Consider the following 18,071-nt stretch of genomic DNA (forward strand, 5'->3'; position numbering starts at 1 on the left):
ACCAGCCCGGCCAAATGAGCTGCTGCGATCGGTCCCGCCTCACAAACACATGACTTCCAAAGCACCTGCTGCCTTCAATCCCCCTCCCTCCCTATTCCCCCATCAGAGCCCCAGGCCCCTCCTCTTCCCTCCCCCCAGTTCCCAGCCCTCTCCTCTTCTCTCCCCTCCCCCCAGCTCCCAGCCCCCTCCTCTTCTCTCCCCTCCCCCCAGTTTCCAGCCCCATCACTGAGCCCCCACCCCACCTCTTGCCAGGGCTGGGCTTCTGCAATTGGCACTCCAGCTCCTAGCCGCTCCCAGAGCTAGAACAAAAAACCACCCTACCAAGAGTCAGCTCTTAATGTAACTGCCCATAAAAACAGCATGCCGTTTCTATGGGGAGTGTATTTCATAAGGCCAGCAGACCAAAGATTTAGAGCTGGAAGGGGACTCAGAGGCCATCTAGTTTAGCTCACTCCTTTTACAGATAGGGAAACTGAGGCCCAGAGAGATTCTGGTGACTTGCCCAAGGTCACACACAGGTATTTGAAGGGACCTCAGCTCAGAGGCCAGCTAGTATAAAACCTTGATTTCAGAAGGAGGATACAGAGTCAGAGAGGTTTTGAGTGACCTGCCCAAGGTTCAGAGGCTCCTAAGCAGCAGAGATTCTTGGGTTAGAATTCAGGTCTTCTTGACCCTTAGTCCAGTGCTCTATGTTCTCCTGCCCCATTCCCAGACTGAGCCTGAGAAGAACTTTGCAGGGCAAAGTAGGCAAAACCAAAGGAACACATTAAATCACGACCACAAAACATACAAGAGAGCCACAATAAAAGATATAACTGTAGAGCTAGCATCAACAGAATGACCAACCATGACTCCAAAGGAGTGATCGTGAAGAAGCCCTCCACTCCTCTTGGGTGTGAAATGGGGCACAGTCACCAGAGAGAAGTGACCTATTGGTTTGTTTTTCTTTGCTGCCATACTCTGTTATACAGGTAGGCTCATGGGGGGAGGAAAGGTTTTTCTAGAGGGGGTGGTCATTGGGACATGACAACAATATAAAAGATAAAGCATCAATATAACCTTTTTTTTTTTTTAAAAAGAAAAAATGCTTTGCAAGTTTCATCCAACTTACAATGGACTTAAAGAGGCTCCTAGAAGCTGCTTTTATGTATTCACCTTTCCCCTTGTTGGCTTTCTCATACGAAATGTGTTCTAAAACCAACATATGCTCAACTTTCCTCCTTTTGGACAAGATGTATACCCTTCTGAGGCCAATTTCCCTCTATCATTCTCCAGCACTGGCACTAGCCCCCTACTCAGTTTCGGGGCTGGAAAGGCCCTTGGAAGTCAGCTACTACAACCCCACCTCCAATTGCCAGAAAAGATAACTGAGGCCTAGGGAAGGAAAAGCTCCAGGCTCCATGAAATCACAGGCATTAAAGAGACTTGAAACAACGTCTTCGGCACCCCAAAGCCAGGGCCCTATCCACTGGTTCGCTCTGCTGACCAGCCAAGCCAATGGCCCAGGACAGCCTGGGCTAGGTTCCAAGAGGCCTGCCATGTCCTGCCCATCTCCCATTCTGACAGGTGGGGGGAGGCGGTAGGTCCGAGAGATGGGGCTCCTTCAGCCCTCCTCACCCACAGCAACGTGTCTAGCTCATCTAGTTTTGGCTTGGTTGGCATTCCGAGATGGGGGATGGGGAGGGAGGGGGCTAAATGGGATACTAGGCCCAAGGGCAAAAAGAAGGGCAGAAGTGATGGCTCCCCTTATTCCCACTGAGTCAAGGTGGCAATGAGCACTACATTCCCCAGTGCAGAAGAAGGCTTGGCTTTGCCTGATCCAGGAGACAGGGGACAATATAGTAAAGGGCCCTGGACTAGGGCTAGGAAGACCCTGGCTCAGGACCCAGCTCCACCATCTCCTCACATATGACCTCGAACAGGTATCACCCCTCTCTGGGGAGGTGTCCTCATAAAAGAACAGAGGGCCAGGTGAGACAAGCTCTCAGCTCACCCAGGGCTCCAGCATCCTAGGGTTTTGGAGACCCTTTCACTAAAAGCTCCCAGGGTGCACTTAAGTGTCTCCTCCACCAAGCCTCCCCTGACCAGATCTGGAAGCGACCTGCAAGGCCATGAAGGGCAACTGCCTCCTCTAATAGAGGAAGATGCTGAGGCCCCAGGGAGGGGAAGGGACTGGCCCAAGATCACAGAGCTCCTAAGTGGCAGGGCCAGCTTATTCCAGCCTCCTCCCTCCTCCTCTACAGCACCAGAGAGGCAATCCCTAAGAGGACTTAACTCAATTGTCCTTTGTTGTACGTTGTGTGTTCATCTTTTCCCCCTAACTGAACTTTTTTTTTTGGTGGGGGGGGTGGGAAATCAGAGGCAGGATAGAAATCATTCTGTCTTCAGTATCTTCTTTCACCCCACCAGTCCCCAGCATAGTGCTGCCACCATGGAACCTTCTCAATGAATGCTTAATTGTTAGCCTGAGGAACTCCCAGCATGGAAGCTTCCATCATTAATGAAGATCACAACCTTTCTATGACTAAGTTTCAGGGAGTTGCCTGAGGCACAGAAGGTGATATGACTTGTCTAAAGTCACACTTAGCACGAGTCAAAGGCAATATTCGAACCCAGGCCTTCCGGAGTTGAAATCTTATACTTTAGTTACTATACCAGCTTGCCCCCTGATGAATGAAAAAGAGCATTCCAAGTTACATTCAGCCTTCTAGAAACACACCTAGCACTTAAAGCAGAAAGCTTGGCTCTATTGGTCCAGATGGAGCCCACAATTTCTATCCTGTTCCACTTGATACAGGACATCTGACTCCCTCCTATTCCCACACAAACTCTGGAGCCAGGCTTAGCCCAGGAGAGGGTGGAAGGTAGAAAGCCATGGACTTGGGCTTGGGGCTGGGCTTGAGTTTGGGGATAGGTGTGCGATACTTTCCCTAATCTAAGAGTGTCATTGTCAACAGCCCCAAACAGAGCAGGAGGAGCCCAGAGTAACCTAGCCCCAGCTGTGGCCCTCTCCACAAAGCCAGGCCAGCTGAGCCCACCATGTCCCAGCAAGGGAACTCACCCTGAGCAAGCCAGCAGGAGCCACAGACGGTGTCAGAGGCTGCAGCAGGTCCCTGTCACTACCTCTAGTCTTCAGGGCAACTAGAGGGTTGCTCTGAAGCTGGGGTGGTTTTTCTTTCCCCCTTTGGAGCTGGCAACCAATAGAAATGCACTGGGCAAGGAATTCTTGGGCTTCCTGCAGAGGTCTATATAGAAGCTGCTTTTCCAAAACTGGTCTGTCATTTTTAGAAGGGCCAGTCAGTGCTGAGGAGACATAATCCAAACAGCCCGAGGAGGGGAGAAGCGGGCTCAGATAACAAGGAGCATCAGGAATGCCATCCATTGAGCTCTGGGCCTCAGCGTGCACACACCACACCTTCTGTAGGCTGCCTCTGGAGACACTTCCAACAGAGCTCATTACCCAGTGTCAGATATAGCAGAGGTCAGAGCTGAAGAGGCCAAGCTAAGCCACCCCAACCCAGAACGCTTGGTGGAGTGTGCTCAGCACTGGGGACAGGAAGCCCCAACCCAACATGGGACAGAAAAACATCTCCTGCCCTGAAGGAGCTTCCAATCTATTGGAGGAGATATAACCATCTGAAGACAGAAACAGAACCAACTACCAGGGAGATAAGGAAAGGCTTCCCAGAGAAGAGATAGTGGTGCCTGAGCTCAGGCCTGAAGAAAGGGAGTGGAGGGATGGGAAGAGAGACTTGAGTTCCAACCCTGATTTAGACACTCCCAAGCCAGGGGACCCTGGGCAAGTCACTGAACCTCTCTGGGCCTCAGTTTCCTCATCTGTAAAATAAGGGAGTTGGACTCAATGGCCTCTAAGGTTCCCTCCAGCAGGTAGCTATAGGCCAGAATTAATGTACGGCAGGCACAGAGGCCAGCCTGTGCAAAAACACTGAGGTGGAAGATCAACTAGCACATCTGCAATGGGGCTGGAACATAGTGTGCAAAGGGAAATAATGTGAAGTTAGGCTAGAGGCCAAATGGGGAGGGAATGAAAAACCATCGAGGGATGGCTGCCGGGATGCAGGCCTGCTTTTGCCTAACTCTTGTTCTTTGGCACAAGGGAAGGCTCACTCTGTGTGTGGTCAGGAGGAATGTCGTATCTGGAAGTGGCTGGTGTAAAAACGAAAGGCACTGATGAAATGAAAGAAAATGAGAAAAGGTGAGAAAGATGAAGGAAGGAAGGAAGGAAGGAAGGAAGGAAGGAAGGAAGGAAGGAAGGAAGGAAGGAAGGAAGGAAGGAAGGAAGGAAAGAAGGAAGGAAGGAAGAAGGAAAGAATAAGATGGGAGAGGAGAGGAAAAGGAGGGAAAAGGGACAGGAAAAAGAAGGAGAGGAGAGGAGAGAACATTAGCTGGGTCTCTGAGTGTTCTATAGCAGGTACAGTCTAATTTGTCAGCAAGAGCTGAAACTGAGATTAAGGATTAATTAGGCTAAGCAGGCAGGGTCCCCAGGGACAGGTTTTCACAAAGATGGCAGCACAGTGGCACTGCCAACGTGGCTATGGGGCCTTCATCTTCAGTCTGAGGGTGGCATTTCTCCTACCCTTGCTTTGTATGCCAACCCCAGATGGCCACCAATGGAGATGCACAGCTTAGCTAGGCTGGTTATCAAATACCCTGTCACAGGATCATCCATTCAGAGTGGTAAGGAGCTCCCAAGTCCAATGGAGCTACCCTTTTACAAATGAGAAAACTGAAGCCCAGAGAGTCAGTGACTGGGGTTTCCATTTTATTTTCAGAGGCTATGAGTTTCCCATGCATGACCACTAGAAACTGCCAGACCTCAAGGCACAGTTAAGAAAAAAAGTCGGCTGATTATCCATGAGATAGAGGAGAAGGGGAGAGAGAACAGAGAGGAGTCAGGAAGGCCGAGTAAATGACAGTTTTACTGAATGCAGTAGGAGAGGATGCCCAGCTTTTCACGTTTTGGGTTTCAAAACCTGCCTTACCTCAAAAAGTAAAATTTCATCTATCCAGAACCCCCAGAAAAAGTCATTCTGGATAGCTGAAAGTTGACCCCTTTAAGCATCAAGCTGTTTTTTGTGGGGGAGTGGGCACCACTATTTATGACAATCTTCCGCCTAACAGAACCCATACTCTCACCCTTGTGACCCTGGATTTTGATAAGGGAGCATTCACTTGTCTTTGCTGGGCCAGGCTCAACACCTCCCAGGCATCTCCATGTCATGCACAAAATGTCCCCTAACCACTCTACCTGCCCCCTTTCAAACTCCAGCTCTGAAATCAAGCCCCAGACTTTGAAAACAATAGCAAAATCTGCACCGACTCCAATTACTGGCCAAAACACTCAGGGTTACTGGGTTCCATTCCATAGGGTATCTTCCCTTATTGGAATATGAACTGCAGGATGGCCTGTCTTCCTTGCCTAGATCTGTATCCCCAGAACTTAGCACAGTACCTAGCACATAGGAAACATGTGAGAGACACTTAAGCATCTTTCTCTAACATAGCCACACTTCCCTGCCTTCTTAAACAGATTATACAGAAGGAACATAATTTAACCTTTAGTTGATAGCTTAGAAATATCATCATAATGGGGGGGAGGAAGTTCAGATCTGTGATTTCATTGATGTAAGGAATTACACACAGATTGGCAGCTATTCTGCAAATGAGGCATCCACCAAGAGGTTAAGTCACTAACCCACTACCACTTTTTCATGACATGACTGAAACATGGGTCTTCTTGACTTCACTAGGACCAGCAGCCTCTCAGTATCATCATTATAAATATTAATTATTGTACTGGATCATAATACATGGCACCCCCATCCAATGGTCATTAAGGTACACAAGACTGTCCCCAAGCCAAATGGCCCCATATTGCTGCGCTTTCTGAGTTCTCGTATCTGCTTTTTCTAGTTTCCCATTTCTTCTTTATCAGCTAGGTCTTCAGCCTGCTAAAGTGTAGATGCCTCTGACAGTCTTTGCCCATCCAGTTTGATCCCCTACAAGCTTCCTCCAAAAAAAAAAATCTGCTTTTGATTTGCCAAGCTTGGAAACCAGCTCACCAAGCTTATGAAAATTATGCACAAATTAAAAACAAATAAGCTCTGAGTGAAATACCTAAGGAGCCCTCCTCAGCAAGGGAACTGCAGGACCTTTAGGGTATGGACTTTCACCTGGGATCTGAAATAGTGAAGGCCACTGAGAGTTGAGAAACCAATAAGTAAAGTACAAAGCCTTAAATCAAAGTATTTAACCAGGGGAGGGGAACCTCTAGGTCCCCAAGTGCAGTCCTTTCACAGAATGGATTCAGTCAAAGGGCCACACTTGAGGACCTAGAGGGCCACATGCGGCCTCACGGTGGCAGGTTCCCCACTCCTGATTTAAGCACAGGGATGAACAAGTATTATGCTAAAAGTGAAAAAGACCCTGATCCTCCAATTTCACCCCATGGAGGTTCTCAGTAAAGGTAGCTAGTTATATTGTACTTGAGTTAACTATCTCAAACGGAGAGTTGGCCTCCTTGGACTCTAAGAGAAGGTAAAGGGAAGCATAACATCAGTAAATGAAATTAGCAGATTGAACCCAACTTCCTTTATCATTCATCCCTCCTGACCTCTCTACCAGAGATGGAAAAGCCACAACTCACTCAAACCCGGGATTAAATATCATAAACATGGTCTAGTGAAGTCATATGGGGTCTTGGCCCACAGTTTAAGAAGTGCTGAAGGGGTCTCGAGTGGAAAAAGCTTAAAAAACCCTGGTCTAGTGAGAGGTACCCTTGCCAGGGACATCAGGGTTTGAATTTTGACTCTATCAATAGCTAGCTGTGTGACCTTGGGCAGGTCACTAAGCCATGTCAGTTTCCCCATAGGTAAACTGGAGAATCACAGAATCTCTGAATGGAAAGGGACCTCAGCAACCATCTGATCCAACCCATGCTGGAACAAAAATCCATACAGAAAAGTGGTCATTCAACCTTGGCCTCAGGACCTGCATGGAGCAGGAATCAAGGCAGCTCATTCTACATTGTATGAACACCTGAGTTCAAAGCTTACTAGCTTGTGTGACCCTGGCCAAGTCACTTCACTGTTGATGGCCTTAGTTTCCTCATCTGGAAAGTGGGGATAATAGCACCCACCTGCCAGTGTTGTTTTGAGGATAAAGTGAAATCACATTTGTTTAGCTCTTTGCAAGCCTTAAAATGCTATAGAAATGCCAGCTACTGTTATTCCCATCAGCCGCCCACTCCCCCAAGCAGCCCATTCTACTTTGGATCATCTCTCATTGTTAGAAAAGTTGTTGAGGTTTTTTTCCTTATGTACAGTTCAAATCAGCTTCTAGGTAATTTTGACCCACTGATCCCAGTTCTGCCCTCTGAGGTCAAGCAGATCTAAGCTAATCCCTTTTCAAAGGCACCAATGCCTGGCCTACATACTTGATGGCGGTTCAATATAATAAAATAAGATAAAATATAAAGTAAGTAACCACCAACAAAGCAGGAAACACTCTGATAAGATAAGAGTGTGATCCAAATCCAGGGGATGGTCACGAATGGAATGTCCTTCTGTGACAAAGGGAGGCTTTAGCCCCCACCATCCAAGCTCCTTCCCAGTTGTCTTAACTGTTCGAGGAAGCTCGCTGAGTGAGTGAGCACAAGAGCTTATGTAAGAAAGGGCTGCAGCAGTGCCTGGTGGGTAGCACAGAACTTTGTTTTAAGATACTTCTCCGGGGTAAATGTAAGAACTGAAAAACAAGGGGCGGGATCGGGTCCTCCACTGCTTTCAGGGGTGCTCTTTGCCATCATCCCCCAGACAATATTGCATCATTTTCTTGGGCCAACTTGGGGCTTCGGTAGAAGTCAAAATTAGGAATCTGTGCCTGGAGAGCCAATAACTCCATTTCCAGGAAAACCCAAGTCAGAAAGGCAATCTGGCCCCTGACACTGTGACTAAAGGGGTTTCAGCTTGTTTTCAACTCTTTACGGAACTCAAGCTTCGACGCCGGTCCCCTGAAGACATTGATGGGGGAAGGCAAGGGAATCTCACTGCCACTTGGATATGCAGAGTGGTGCTGGCCTTAAAAACAAACACCGTGTGTACTGATAAACGTCCTACCACTCCGGAGTTTCTCCTCCCAAGGAAACATTACAAAGGGCGCACCCACTCATCCACCCCACCCCACCCCCCCAAAAAGTGGGTTCCCCGACATGGCGAGGAGTCACTTCAGGGCGATGTACTGGGGAGGTCCGACGGGATAGCTCGGAGAACCTGTTGGGATCCTAAAGGGCTCGGGAAGAAGCACCTGGAAGTAAGCCCCGAGACCAGGGCAAAGTCGGGATTCACCGGCCCGCCCTACGCACCTCGGGCAGGTGGGCTGGAGGGCCAGGGTCGCCTCTCGGGGCCCCTACGTACCTGGGGCAGCCTGGGTGCCGAGAGGTCCTTCGGGCGCTTTGGTTCAGGGACTGCTAAAGTGTTGCGATCTCACCGTGGAGAGAAGTCAAATGAAGATACTTTCTGCGGCCAGACTTGGTCCCGAGTTTAGCTCCTCCCTCCACTGCCCCTGATCGCAATCTCCCGGAGCGCCTGCCCCGCCGACTAGTCGAGCGGGGCCACAAATCAGCTGGTCGCCAAGCCAAAGAGGAGCTCTCGAGGGATGCTCGGGCCACTGAGCTGAGCCCCCCCCCCCTTTCCAGCACCCCCCAACCCCCCTGCTTCGGAGCTGAGCCGAGCCGCCTGGGTCGCGTGCGCCCGCGTCCAGCCGGCCGATCGGCCCCCGCGGACTCCAGCCGCTGCCACCTCCGAGCCCCGGCCCCCGAATCGCAGGGCAAGCCTGGCCAGCGCAAGCCGGTGCCAAGGCTCCGAGCAGCGAGCGCTCGCCCCGGGCAGTCTGGCTGCGCCCCAGAGCCCCGGCCTCTCAGCCTCTGCGACCGAAGGGGACGTCGGCAGAGCCAGCGGACCCCCGAGTCTCCTTCCGCCGCAGCCGAGCCAAAGGAATTATTTCAGTTTTCCCCAGACCCCAGCAAGCCAACCACCCCAAATGGGAGGAGAGAGAAGAAAAAGCCGCCCGCAACTTCCGACAGCGCCGCAAAGTCCTCGGGGCTGCGGAGCCGCCCCCGCTGCCCTAGCCCTGGCGGCGGCGGCGGCGGAGGCAGCGGCGCACGAGGCGCCGCGCTGTGGCCGCGGAAAGCGCGCGGGCTGCGGGGCAGGGGGGCGCCGGCGGCGGCCTCGCCCGCACCCCGGCCCCAACGCCGGCCCGGCTCCCGCGGTACAGCGCGCAGCCCAGCGGCTGGAGCGCGGCCACGCAGGGGCGGCGCGGGGGGCCCAGCCCGGCCGAGGAGGCGAGGCGACCAGCCGCAGTCTGCAACTTGTCCTTGCCCAGCTCTCGAAAGGCGCCAGCGTTTGCCCCCTCCCCGCGGCGGCGGCGGCGGCGGAGGCTGGGGTGGAGGGCCCGCAGCGGCCGGAGCCCGAGCTGAGCCGGTGGGCTCCTGACGGCGGCGGCGACGGCAGCGGCGGCGGCAGCGGCAGCGGCGGCGGCGGCGGCGGCGGGGAAGCGATGACCCGGACCTGGATCGGAGGAGTAGGAACTGGAAGTGACAGCGGCGCAGGGCAGAGCTGCAGCAGCAGCTTCGGCGGCAGCGGCGGCGGCGGCGGCAGCAGCAGTTACGGCGGCAAAGTTAGCAGCAGCCTTGGAAGCAGCAGCAGCTTCGTCGGCAGCAGCCTTGGAAGCAGCAGCAGCTTCGTCGGCAGCAGCCTTGGAAGCAGCAGCAGCTTCGGCGGCAGCAGCCTTGGAAGCAGCAGCAGCTTCGGCGGCAGCAGCCTTGGAAGCAGCAGCAGCTTCGGCGGCAGCAGCCTTGGAAGCAGCAGCAGCTTCGGCGGCAGCAGCCTTGGAAGCAGCAGCAGCTTCGGCGGCAGCAGCCTTGGAAGCAGCAGCAGCTTCGGCGGCAGCAGCCTTGGAAGCAGCAGCAGCTTCGGCGGCAGCAGCCTTGGAAGCAGCAGCAGCTTCGGCGGCAGCAGCAGCAGAAGTTTCGGTGGCTGGGGGGGCAACAGCAGCAACTTCTGCGGCGGCAGCAGCAGCAACTTCGGCGGCAGCAGCAGCAGCAACTTCGGCGACGGCAGCAACTTCAGCAGCAGCAACTTCGGCGGCGGCAGCAGCAGCAGCAGCAGCAGCAGTTACTTGTGCGGCTGCGGCAGAGACGGCGACCCGGGCAGCAGCTTCGGCGCGGGTAGCAGCAGTTTCGGCGCCGGTAGCAGCAGCTTCGGCGCCGGTAGCAGCAGCTTCGGCGCGGGTAGCAGCAGCAGCCGTGGTGGCGGCAGCAGCAGCAGCAGCAGCAGCAGCAACGCCTTCCCCATACTGCGCATGCTGCTGCTGCCCAACAGAGAGAGTCCCCAGCCTCCTTACTTTGGCTGGACCCCCTCAGAAGAGCAACCCTAGAATCGCAGCCTAGCAGACAGCTTGGCAGCCCGCGGAGCCCCCTCTTTCAATTAGGCACCCTGATCCCCACCGTGGGCTCCTGGGGACCCGATGGCTTCTGGCTCAGCAAAGTTATTGAAGGGGGAAGGGGTAGCCGAGGATCATTCAGAGCAGGAACTAGTCCAGTTTTTGCCCTTGAAACCCTAGCCCAATGCTTAGCATACAATAGGCGCTTAATAAATGCTTGTTGCAATGCATTGGTTAGGGTTTGCTTTCTTTTCCCTAACCTCTATCCTCTGCACTCAAGGGTTATCTATTAGAAATCCTGAGGGGTTTAAGATCCAAGCTGGGGGGGGGGGGGGGGGGGGGGCTATGGAAGGGGAGTGACTAGTGCCTACAAAACTGGGAATATTTACCAGGCTTCGGTATTCATAAATTAGAAAAGGCAAAAATTGAGAGCACTTAAGTCAATGAATGCGATAGTAGATATCCTCCTGAGCACTCTTGTTACTTATGGAAATTCCATTAGGATTTGTTTTGCTTAACTGTCCTTTGTTACTAGGGCGGGTTCTACTGGGATGAGGTGAGGGGGAGGGAATGCTGGAAAATGAATTTTTTTTAAAAGCATCAATTTTTAAAAATCCATTAGGGACGTGAGACTTAAAGAAAAGGAAGAGAAAGAGACACTAAGATAGATCCTCTAGTGTTTCTATTGGCACGAAATGGAAGTAAATATCCTACAGGGCAATATCCCTTTTCTACACTCTTTCAGGAAATGGGGATTGGAGGAAGGAACAGTAAGTAACCAGGGCCCGGAAACTGCCTTGTGGTCGTCCCCTCCCCACCCCCCTCCCAGCTGCTAGTGCTTTCCCCACTGAGATTACTTTCCATGTACTCTGCATACATCGATTTCTATATGGACTCTCCCCTTTGAATATAAGCTTCCTGAGGGCCAGGGTTGTTTTTACCTTTCTTTTTGTTCCCACCACCTACCAAAGTTCCTGCTATGGAGCAAAGTAGAAAGTCTTTTTATTTTCTTTTGTGCATTTTTCTTTATAGAAGATGGTGGATTTCAAACTGAGTTTTCTTAGACATAGTATTCCTAATGTTACTAGCTAGACTTAAGGAGTCGCCAGTATTAATCGTGAATGTTAAAGCTTTTATTAAGTGCTTAATAAATAATAAATGCTTGTTTACTGACATGCTTAATTCCCAACTTAGACCTATGGACCCTCTTTTAATTGGCAAAGTAGGGGCTTGACTGTTTCCAAGTAGGCTTTTGCACTATTTCCATGAAGACCCACCCCTGAAGTTGGCAAATCAGTCCTGGTTTAGGGGTGGGCATGCTGGAAGACTGCCGTAGAAACTGGGCAGATGGAATGTCCCCAGGGAGGCATTCAGCTTTGGAAGAAGGCTCTGCCAGGGAGAGAAAGCACAGTGCGTGCTAGGAAGATCACAGGTCTTGGAAATCAGAGGGCCTAGCTTCAAACCACACCTCTGATCCTTATCCCAGTGACCCAGAACAAGCCTCATCTCCCTGGACCTCAGTGTCCTCATGTGGAAAAAAGAGGGACTTATACTAGATGGCCCCTGAGGTTCCTTCAAGCTCTAGACCAGTTCTGTGTGTGACTTGGGGGAAATCACTTCCCTTCCCTCGGCCTTAGTCTTCTCCTCTGTAAAACAAAAAGAGGCTGGTTCCAGATCACCCCTGAGGTCCCTTTCAGCTCAAATTCTGTTCTCCTATGATCCTACAATCCAAAGTCACTGCCCCCTCTCTGTGCCTCAGTTTCCTTCTCAGTCAGCTGTGGATCGGGATACTTGTATTGCCCATTTTGCAGGGTTACTGTGAGGGCAGTGCTCTGTAAACCCTAGATTGCAAGACCAGTGAAGGTTGTTATATTCTTATTAATTATTCTTTTTCACAAAACACATTGGCCATTGTAAAAAGTTATGTTTCCTGAGGTATTTTCATAGGTCGCTCTGAACTCAGAGGGGAAAGGAAATCCCCACCTGTTCCACATTGGGACAGTGGAAGCAGCTAAGGAGACAGTGACTGCTAGACACTTAGGAACCATGGCCTCCTGCCTTACTGGGTGAGGAAATATATGAGTGCTCCTCCCAACACCTGCCTACCCCCCCCCCCCCACATACACACACACATTCCCTGAAGCCTAAATGGTAATCAGATCAGACATATCCATTTTTCCTTTCAGCCCCTTAAAACCAGATGCTGTCTATGGGTCATACTGATGCTACTAGATGGGGGCTGAGGGCCTTTCCTGCCTTCTTGGTTCTGTGAAAAAAGGGAAGCCTATTTACAACATAAGATCCCTTCAAACCCAAATCCCTATGATTCTCTCATATATTCCAGGCTGCTTTTCCCCCCTCTGAGTACAGCCCTGTGGTCCTCATTGGCTGAGAATGAATACAGTATAATACAAGGCTTCAGTTGTCTGGAGGTCACTTATCCATCAACCTCACTGTAAAAAAAAAAAACCAGAGCTGAGAACAGGAAGTAAGCAAAAAAAAAAGATGCCTCTTAGCAGCCAAAACAGATGGCACAAAGTCCAGGCTGAAAACTCAGAGAACAATGCCCCAGACCCTCACTCAGAACCTATTAACTTTTATTTTAGACAGAATTTCAAAAGTCTTGGTGGTTAGATTTTCCATCTCCTAGCAGAATAAAAGCCAGCAAGAAGATGGAGGGAGAACTACTTGAGGCGGACATTGACAGCAGCAAAAAATGACAGTTGACAGTGAGGGATTAGGATAGAGTGAACAGGAACAGAAACAAGGCCTGTGGTTTCATTGGTATAAGGAACTCCCAGGTGAGGAAAGTCCCTCTTCCAGTGCAGCCAGCACCTCTTCTGAAACTTAGAGTCTTAAAGAGTTGCTTGGACCACTAAGAAGTTAAGCTACTTGCCCAAGGCCACCCAGCCAATGTGCCTCAAAGATGGAATCCAGGTCCTTCTTGGCTTCCAGGCCAGTTCTATGGCCTCTATTATACATTATAATTAATATGAGATTATAAGAGAACCAAAATTATAAAAGGCACAAAGTATAACAATTTGGGGCCATCTATTGCAGGGGTGAAGAACCCATGACCCTGAGAACCTCACTGTAATCGTATAATTATGGGGGCACATGATGATCTTGAGCCAGAAAGAAAAGGTTAGATCATGTTCAGCTTCATCTGTTTAAGAAGGAAAAGAAACATATAATAAATACATCTTAGAAAGGTTTTCATTCAAAATGGTTGACAATAATTTTGACTATCTGGAAAATTCATATAGAATGGTGCATCCCTACATAATTCCAAGTAAATAAGCTATTTGCATCTGATTTCAAGGGGAAAATACCACATCAAATTCTGGTGTACCATTGAGGTCCTTAATTTTCAAACCACCTCAGCTAGAAAACACATACACACATACATCAAAATGGACAGTGGGGAAACAGACATAGACCAGTTTTACTATAAGGGAAGTGAGCCTACAGCTATGGGTGGAATTGAGTGGAAGGGCATGGTTAAACATTCAGGGCTTAGAATCCCTTGATCTTGAGACTTGAAGACACTAGAATGGGAGATTTAGATGTGCAAGGATAAGCAGACAAAAGTTGCCTTCCTATCTAATACTTTGCATTCTAAGAAGGTTCCCTAATGGGAATCCTTTTGCATTCCAAATGTAGCCTCTGTCCCGAGTTGGTCAGAAGCAATGTTTTGAGTCAAGCAAGATTTGTATCCTGTTGATGTGTGCCAGCCCATCTATCTTCCTTTCTCCTACTGTGGAGATTCCCAGTCACATAACTTCCACCAAGGGGTCAGGCTTTCTGTAGCCAAGGCATCACTCTTCTCATCTGATCAACTGCCCTCAAGCTCATGTGCTAATGGGAAAGGCTGTAGGATGCCAGGGCCTTCCTTCTGTTTTCAGACCTTGTAAATCTTAGTACCATAGAGTTCAGAGACCCCAGAAAAGACAATCTAGGTCAGAGGCTTCTGGTCTTTTCCCATCTCCATACCCTTTGGCTTTCAGGAAACCTTCCCACACCTCCTACTCAGTATAAAATATGAAATAAATTCTAGAAACTGAAGAGATAAATTATCATCAAGAAAAAGTACTCCTTTGCCAAGCTTTCCAAACCCCCTGGAAGTACACATGCCCAGTTTGGGAACCCAGGATGCAGCCCAACCCCTTCATTTCATAGAAAGGCAAGCTGAAACCCAAAGGAATACTGTCTCTACAGCTGTGGTCCTCTTTGTTGTCTAAATCAGAGGTGTCAAACTCTGACCAGAAGGCTAGAGGCACACATTGCTCCTGAGTGTAGCCCAAATCAGATTAAAATGGAATTGGGAAATATCCAACAAATGAAATAAAAGTACAGTAAAACAAAGATAATATTACATTTTAAAACTAGGTCAGTGTGAAGGCCACAGGAATCCTTATGTGCAGATTAATGATCCTCAGTTTCTGTCTGAGTTGGACATCATGGTCTAAACCATTAATGTTCCTCGAGACTGAGAAAAGCAGCCATAGAGCACATCAGTTCCATCTGAGTTTACTCTTAAAACTTTCATGCTGGACTGTGAAAGACAATCATCTTGCTTCTGCTGTTGTCTTTTCCAGGAATTTTTGAGAAAGACAGCCTCCCACCAAAGTGACCATCAATTTCTCCTGTGGGGTGAATAAAAAAGGGCCTAATCTTCAACCTTGCAATGGCTATTGGGAAAAGCAAACAAGTGAGATTTCCTCTACTCCAATACCAAATCCCCTCTTTATTGGCATGACAAAGCCCAAAACAAAACCAAAAGCACTAATGATGCTGATACTGAGGTTGCCAGGGCCAACTGACTTACCTCTACCTGAAGACCTGCACATCCTTTGAGGAAGTCCTTAATGTTACTGATGCAGTCAGCTTCCGTTTGGGGCTCCTGATGGTACTAAAGAAATGATCAAGAGAACCTCTGTGAGTTGGGTTTCCCAAGCAGGCCCAGCATGCTTCATGTTTTATGAGAACTAGGTAGGTTTTTGGTTTTGGTTTGCTTTTGGGGTTTTTTTTTTTTTGAAGGCAAAGGGGAAGGCTGCTTTCAAACCAGGAAGAGAAGTAACCATTGAAGGAAATGATGTAAAAATCTAAACGGCCTTTTGTTTCAAATATCAGTTTCAGAACAGAGCCCCAGGCTAAAGGCCCACTGAAGGGTCTCCCAACTCTGAGTCCAAAATTATTTGGACTATATACATTTCTTCATTCTCTGTCCCCATCCCAAGATATTAGGATGTGTCTGGATTTTTTAAACTGTGTTACTGTTTTCAAATATATGAAAAGCACATTTTCCACCTTGCTGCTTTCTACCATTTCATAGGAACCTTCATAGTATCAGAGATTTAGGGTTCATGGGACCTCAGGGGCATCTAGTTCAGCCCCTCTCATTTGACAGAGGAGGAAATGAGGGGAGGGGAAAGACTGGTCCAAGATCACAGGTAGGATCCTAGCTCTACCGCTGGAAGGGACCTTAAAGTCCTTCAGTAGTAGAACTCCTTCATTTGATAGAGGAGGAAATTGAGGCCCATTAAGGTAAAAGTTCTTGCCCAAGGCAAAAACACAGTGGATCACAGATCTAAAAAGGAAAGGACCTCAGAAGTCATCCAAGCCAACCCCCTCCTTTTACAGTGGGTAAACTGAGGCCCAGGGAAATTAAATGACTTTCCCAGTGTCTCACAGCTAATAAGCAACCAAGCTGAGATTTGAAACCAGGACCTCTGGTCCCAAATAGAAATCTTTCCATTGCACCCCACTTGGACATTTGACCCAACAAGTACCAGGTCCAAATGCATCCTGCACGGTATTTTAATATATCATTTTTCTAGCCTAGAAAGTTGTTACAATCTGGCTGTAGAAACTCAAGTCCAAGTCATACTTGGCTCCCACCTCTATTCCCCAGTTCTCAGTTTATTTGGGCACACTCCCTAAATACTGGAGTTCTCCTTTAGAAAACTGCCTTTACCTTTGGAGTAAAGATCTAGCCTCAGGGGAAGCATCAAAAATTTAACTGTGCTAATCTAAAAAGGAGGATGGGGTGGGGGGGAATGCCTACATTTTAATCTTCCTGGAATTATGTGTTCCATTTCAAATACCCATTTAGTTTCAGTTGTTATCGGAAGTCACGCATCCTAGCTTGGTTCTCCTTGTTGCTAAAAGTAAACTTTTAAAGAAATACATTCATTTCAGCTATGCCATCAGCCCTAGATTTAAACATCTTACAATTTCATAGATTCTGATTAAATTGTGTCCTTAGTTCATGGGGAGGTCAGTTGACATCTCACTCACTCTAACAAGAAATACTTTTCTGGTGGATGTTGCCCTTGTCTCAATGCTAGAATGGCCGTACTGAGGTAGTTACCAGGGGTCCATGAACCATATCCCATCCCTCTCAGACATGAATGATGAGGAATCATTGCTAGCTAGTGGAAAGACACAAAGTATTTGACTCACAGGTTATGTGGGCTAGGCAGTCTGAAGCCAAGAAATATTGGTTAAACATCTACTTTGATGTGCCAAGCACTGTGCTATGTGCTACGGAGAGGCAGACAAAAATAAGAAACAGTCCTTACCCACAAGAAGCTTGTATTCCACTGGGGGGATCAACACATAAACAGATAGGCAAATACACCACCTAATGAGGAAGAAGACCAACTAAAGGGATAAAGAAAGGCTTCCTAGAGGAGAAGGCAGGTGAGCTGAGCCTTGAAGGAAGAGCTAGAGATTCTAAGAGGCTGAAGTGAGCAGGGAGGGCACTTCAGGTCTGGGGGAAAGCCGGGGCCCAGACCTAGAAGCAGGAGGCAGTGGGCCCTGGGTGAGGAAGCAGCCAAGTAGGCCAAGGAAGCAGACCATGGCCATTTCAGTTACCTTTTCCACAGCTCCAGGAAGAAGCCGATTTAGCAGTTTGCATAGCACTACCCCATTTTTCAGAGACACCTTCAAGAATTCCTCCGGATCACAGATGGTCTTCTTGGGGGAATTTAAAACTCCCAGAGAGATGAGCCATGTCACGATGCGTTCCTCGGGATTCATTGCCGAGGACTGTGCACCCGAAGCAGCTGCAAGGTCTTACCCACATCCGCGATTGCATCGGGTGCTGTCTTCCTTTTTTCCGGGCTCTCTCTTCGGGCACTTGCTGTGCAAACAGTGGAGATAACTCTTCTCTGGCCACAGTGGGACCTCCACTCCAAAGGTGGGATCTTCTAACCACAGAGACCACACTCAGTTATGCAAAGCTAGAAAGAGCAAGGGGAAGAACCAGGGACAAGCATGATTGTATTTTTCAATACACATCACCCCACCCCCCAACTGAAAAACAAGCTCCTACTGACAGACACTTGAAGGAGCCAGGGCTGTAAGGGAAGGAAGTGAAGAGGATGCTGGGGAGGGAGGGGACAGAAGGAAGTAGGGACACTTGGAAAAAAGAGGTGAGCCAGCCTTGCAGGGAACCTTGCAAATGAGAAAGTGAGTGGGCCAGCCTGGGGACAAGCTGTCAATAGTCTAGCCTCAGTGAACAAAATCTGGCTTCTGTCAGGAAGTGGGTGCCAACTGGCTTGGATGTCCAACAGATCAGATCCAGGCTTTCTCGGGGAATCAGTGGA

General features: G+C 49.3%; 1 protein-coding gene across 4 annotated transcripts in view; it reads right to left on the reverse strand.

The window, feature by feature from the left end:
* The window catches only part of ARHGEF6 (Rac/Cdc42 guanine nucleotide exchange factor 6), a 117,675-nt gene extending 99,869 nt beyond the window's left edge, over positions 1-17,806 (reverse strand). For 3 of the 4 annotated variants that reach the window (XM_072626563.1, XM_072626561.1, XM_072626560.1), the window contains exons 1-2: positions 17,338-17,805; positions 15,287-15,370 (exon numbers count right to left, since the gene is read on the reverse strand). In XM_072626563.1, coding sequence (XP_072482664.1) covers positions 15,287-15,370; positions 17,338-17,502 — 249 coding nt within the window. In that variant the 5' untranslated portion in view covers positions 17,503-17,805. Of the gene's footprint in view, positions 1-15,286; positions 15,371-17,337 lie in introns of all 4 variants that reach the window. The other variant, XM_072626562.1, reaches the window with a different exon arrangement.
* Between the last annotated feature and the right edge of the window lie 265 nt (positions 17,807-18,071).

The sequence above is a fragment of the Notamacropus eugenii genome, chromosome X, assembly GCF_028372415.1.
Source record: "Notamacropus eugenii isolate mMacEug1 chromosome X, mMacEug1.pri_v2, whole genome shotgun sequence".
Taxonomy (NCBI): Eukaryota; Metazoa; Chordata; class Mammalia; order Diprotodontia; family Macropodidae; genus Notamacropus; species Notamacropus eugenii.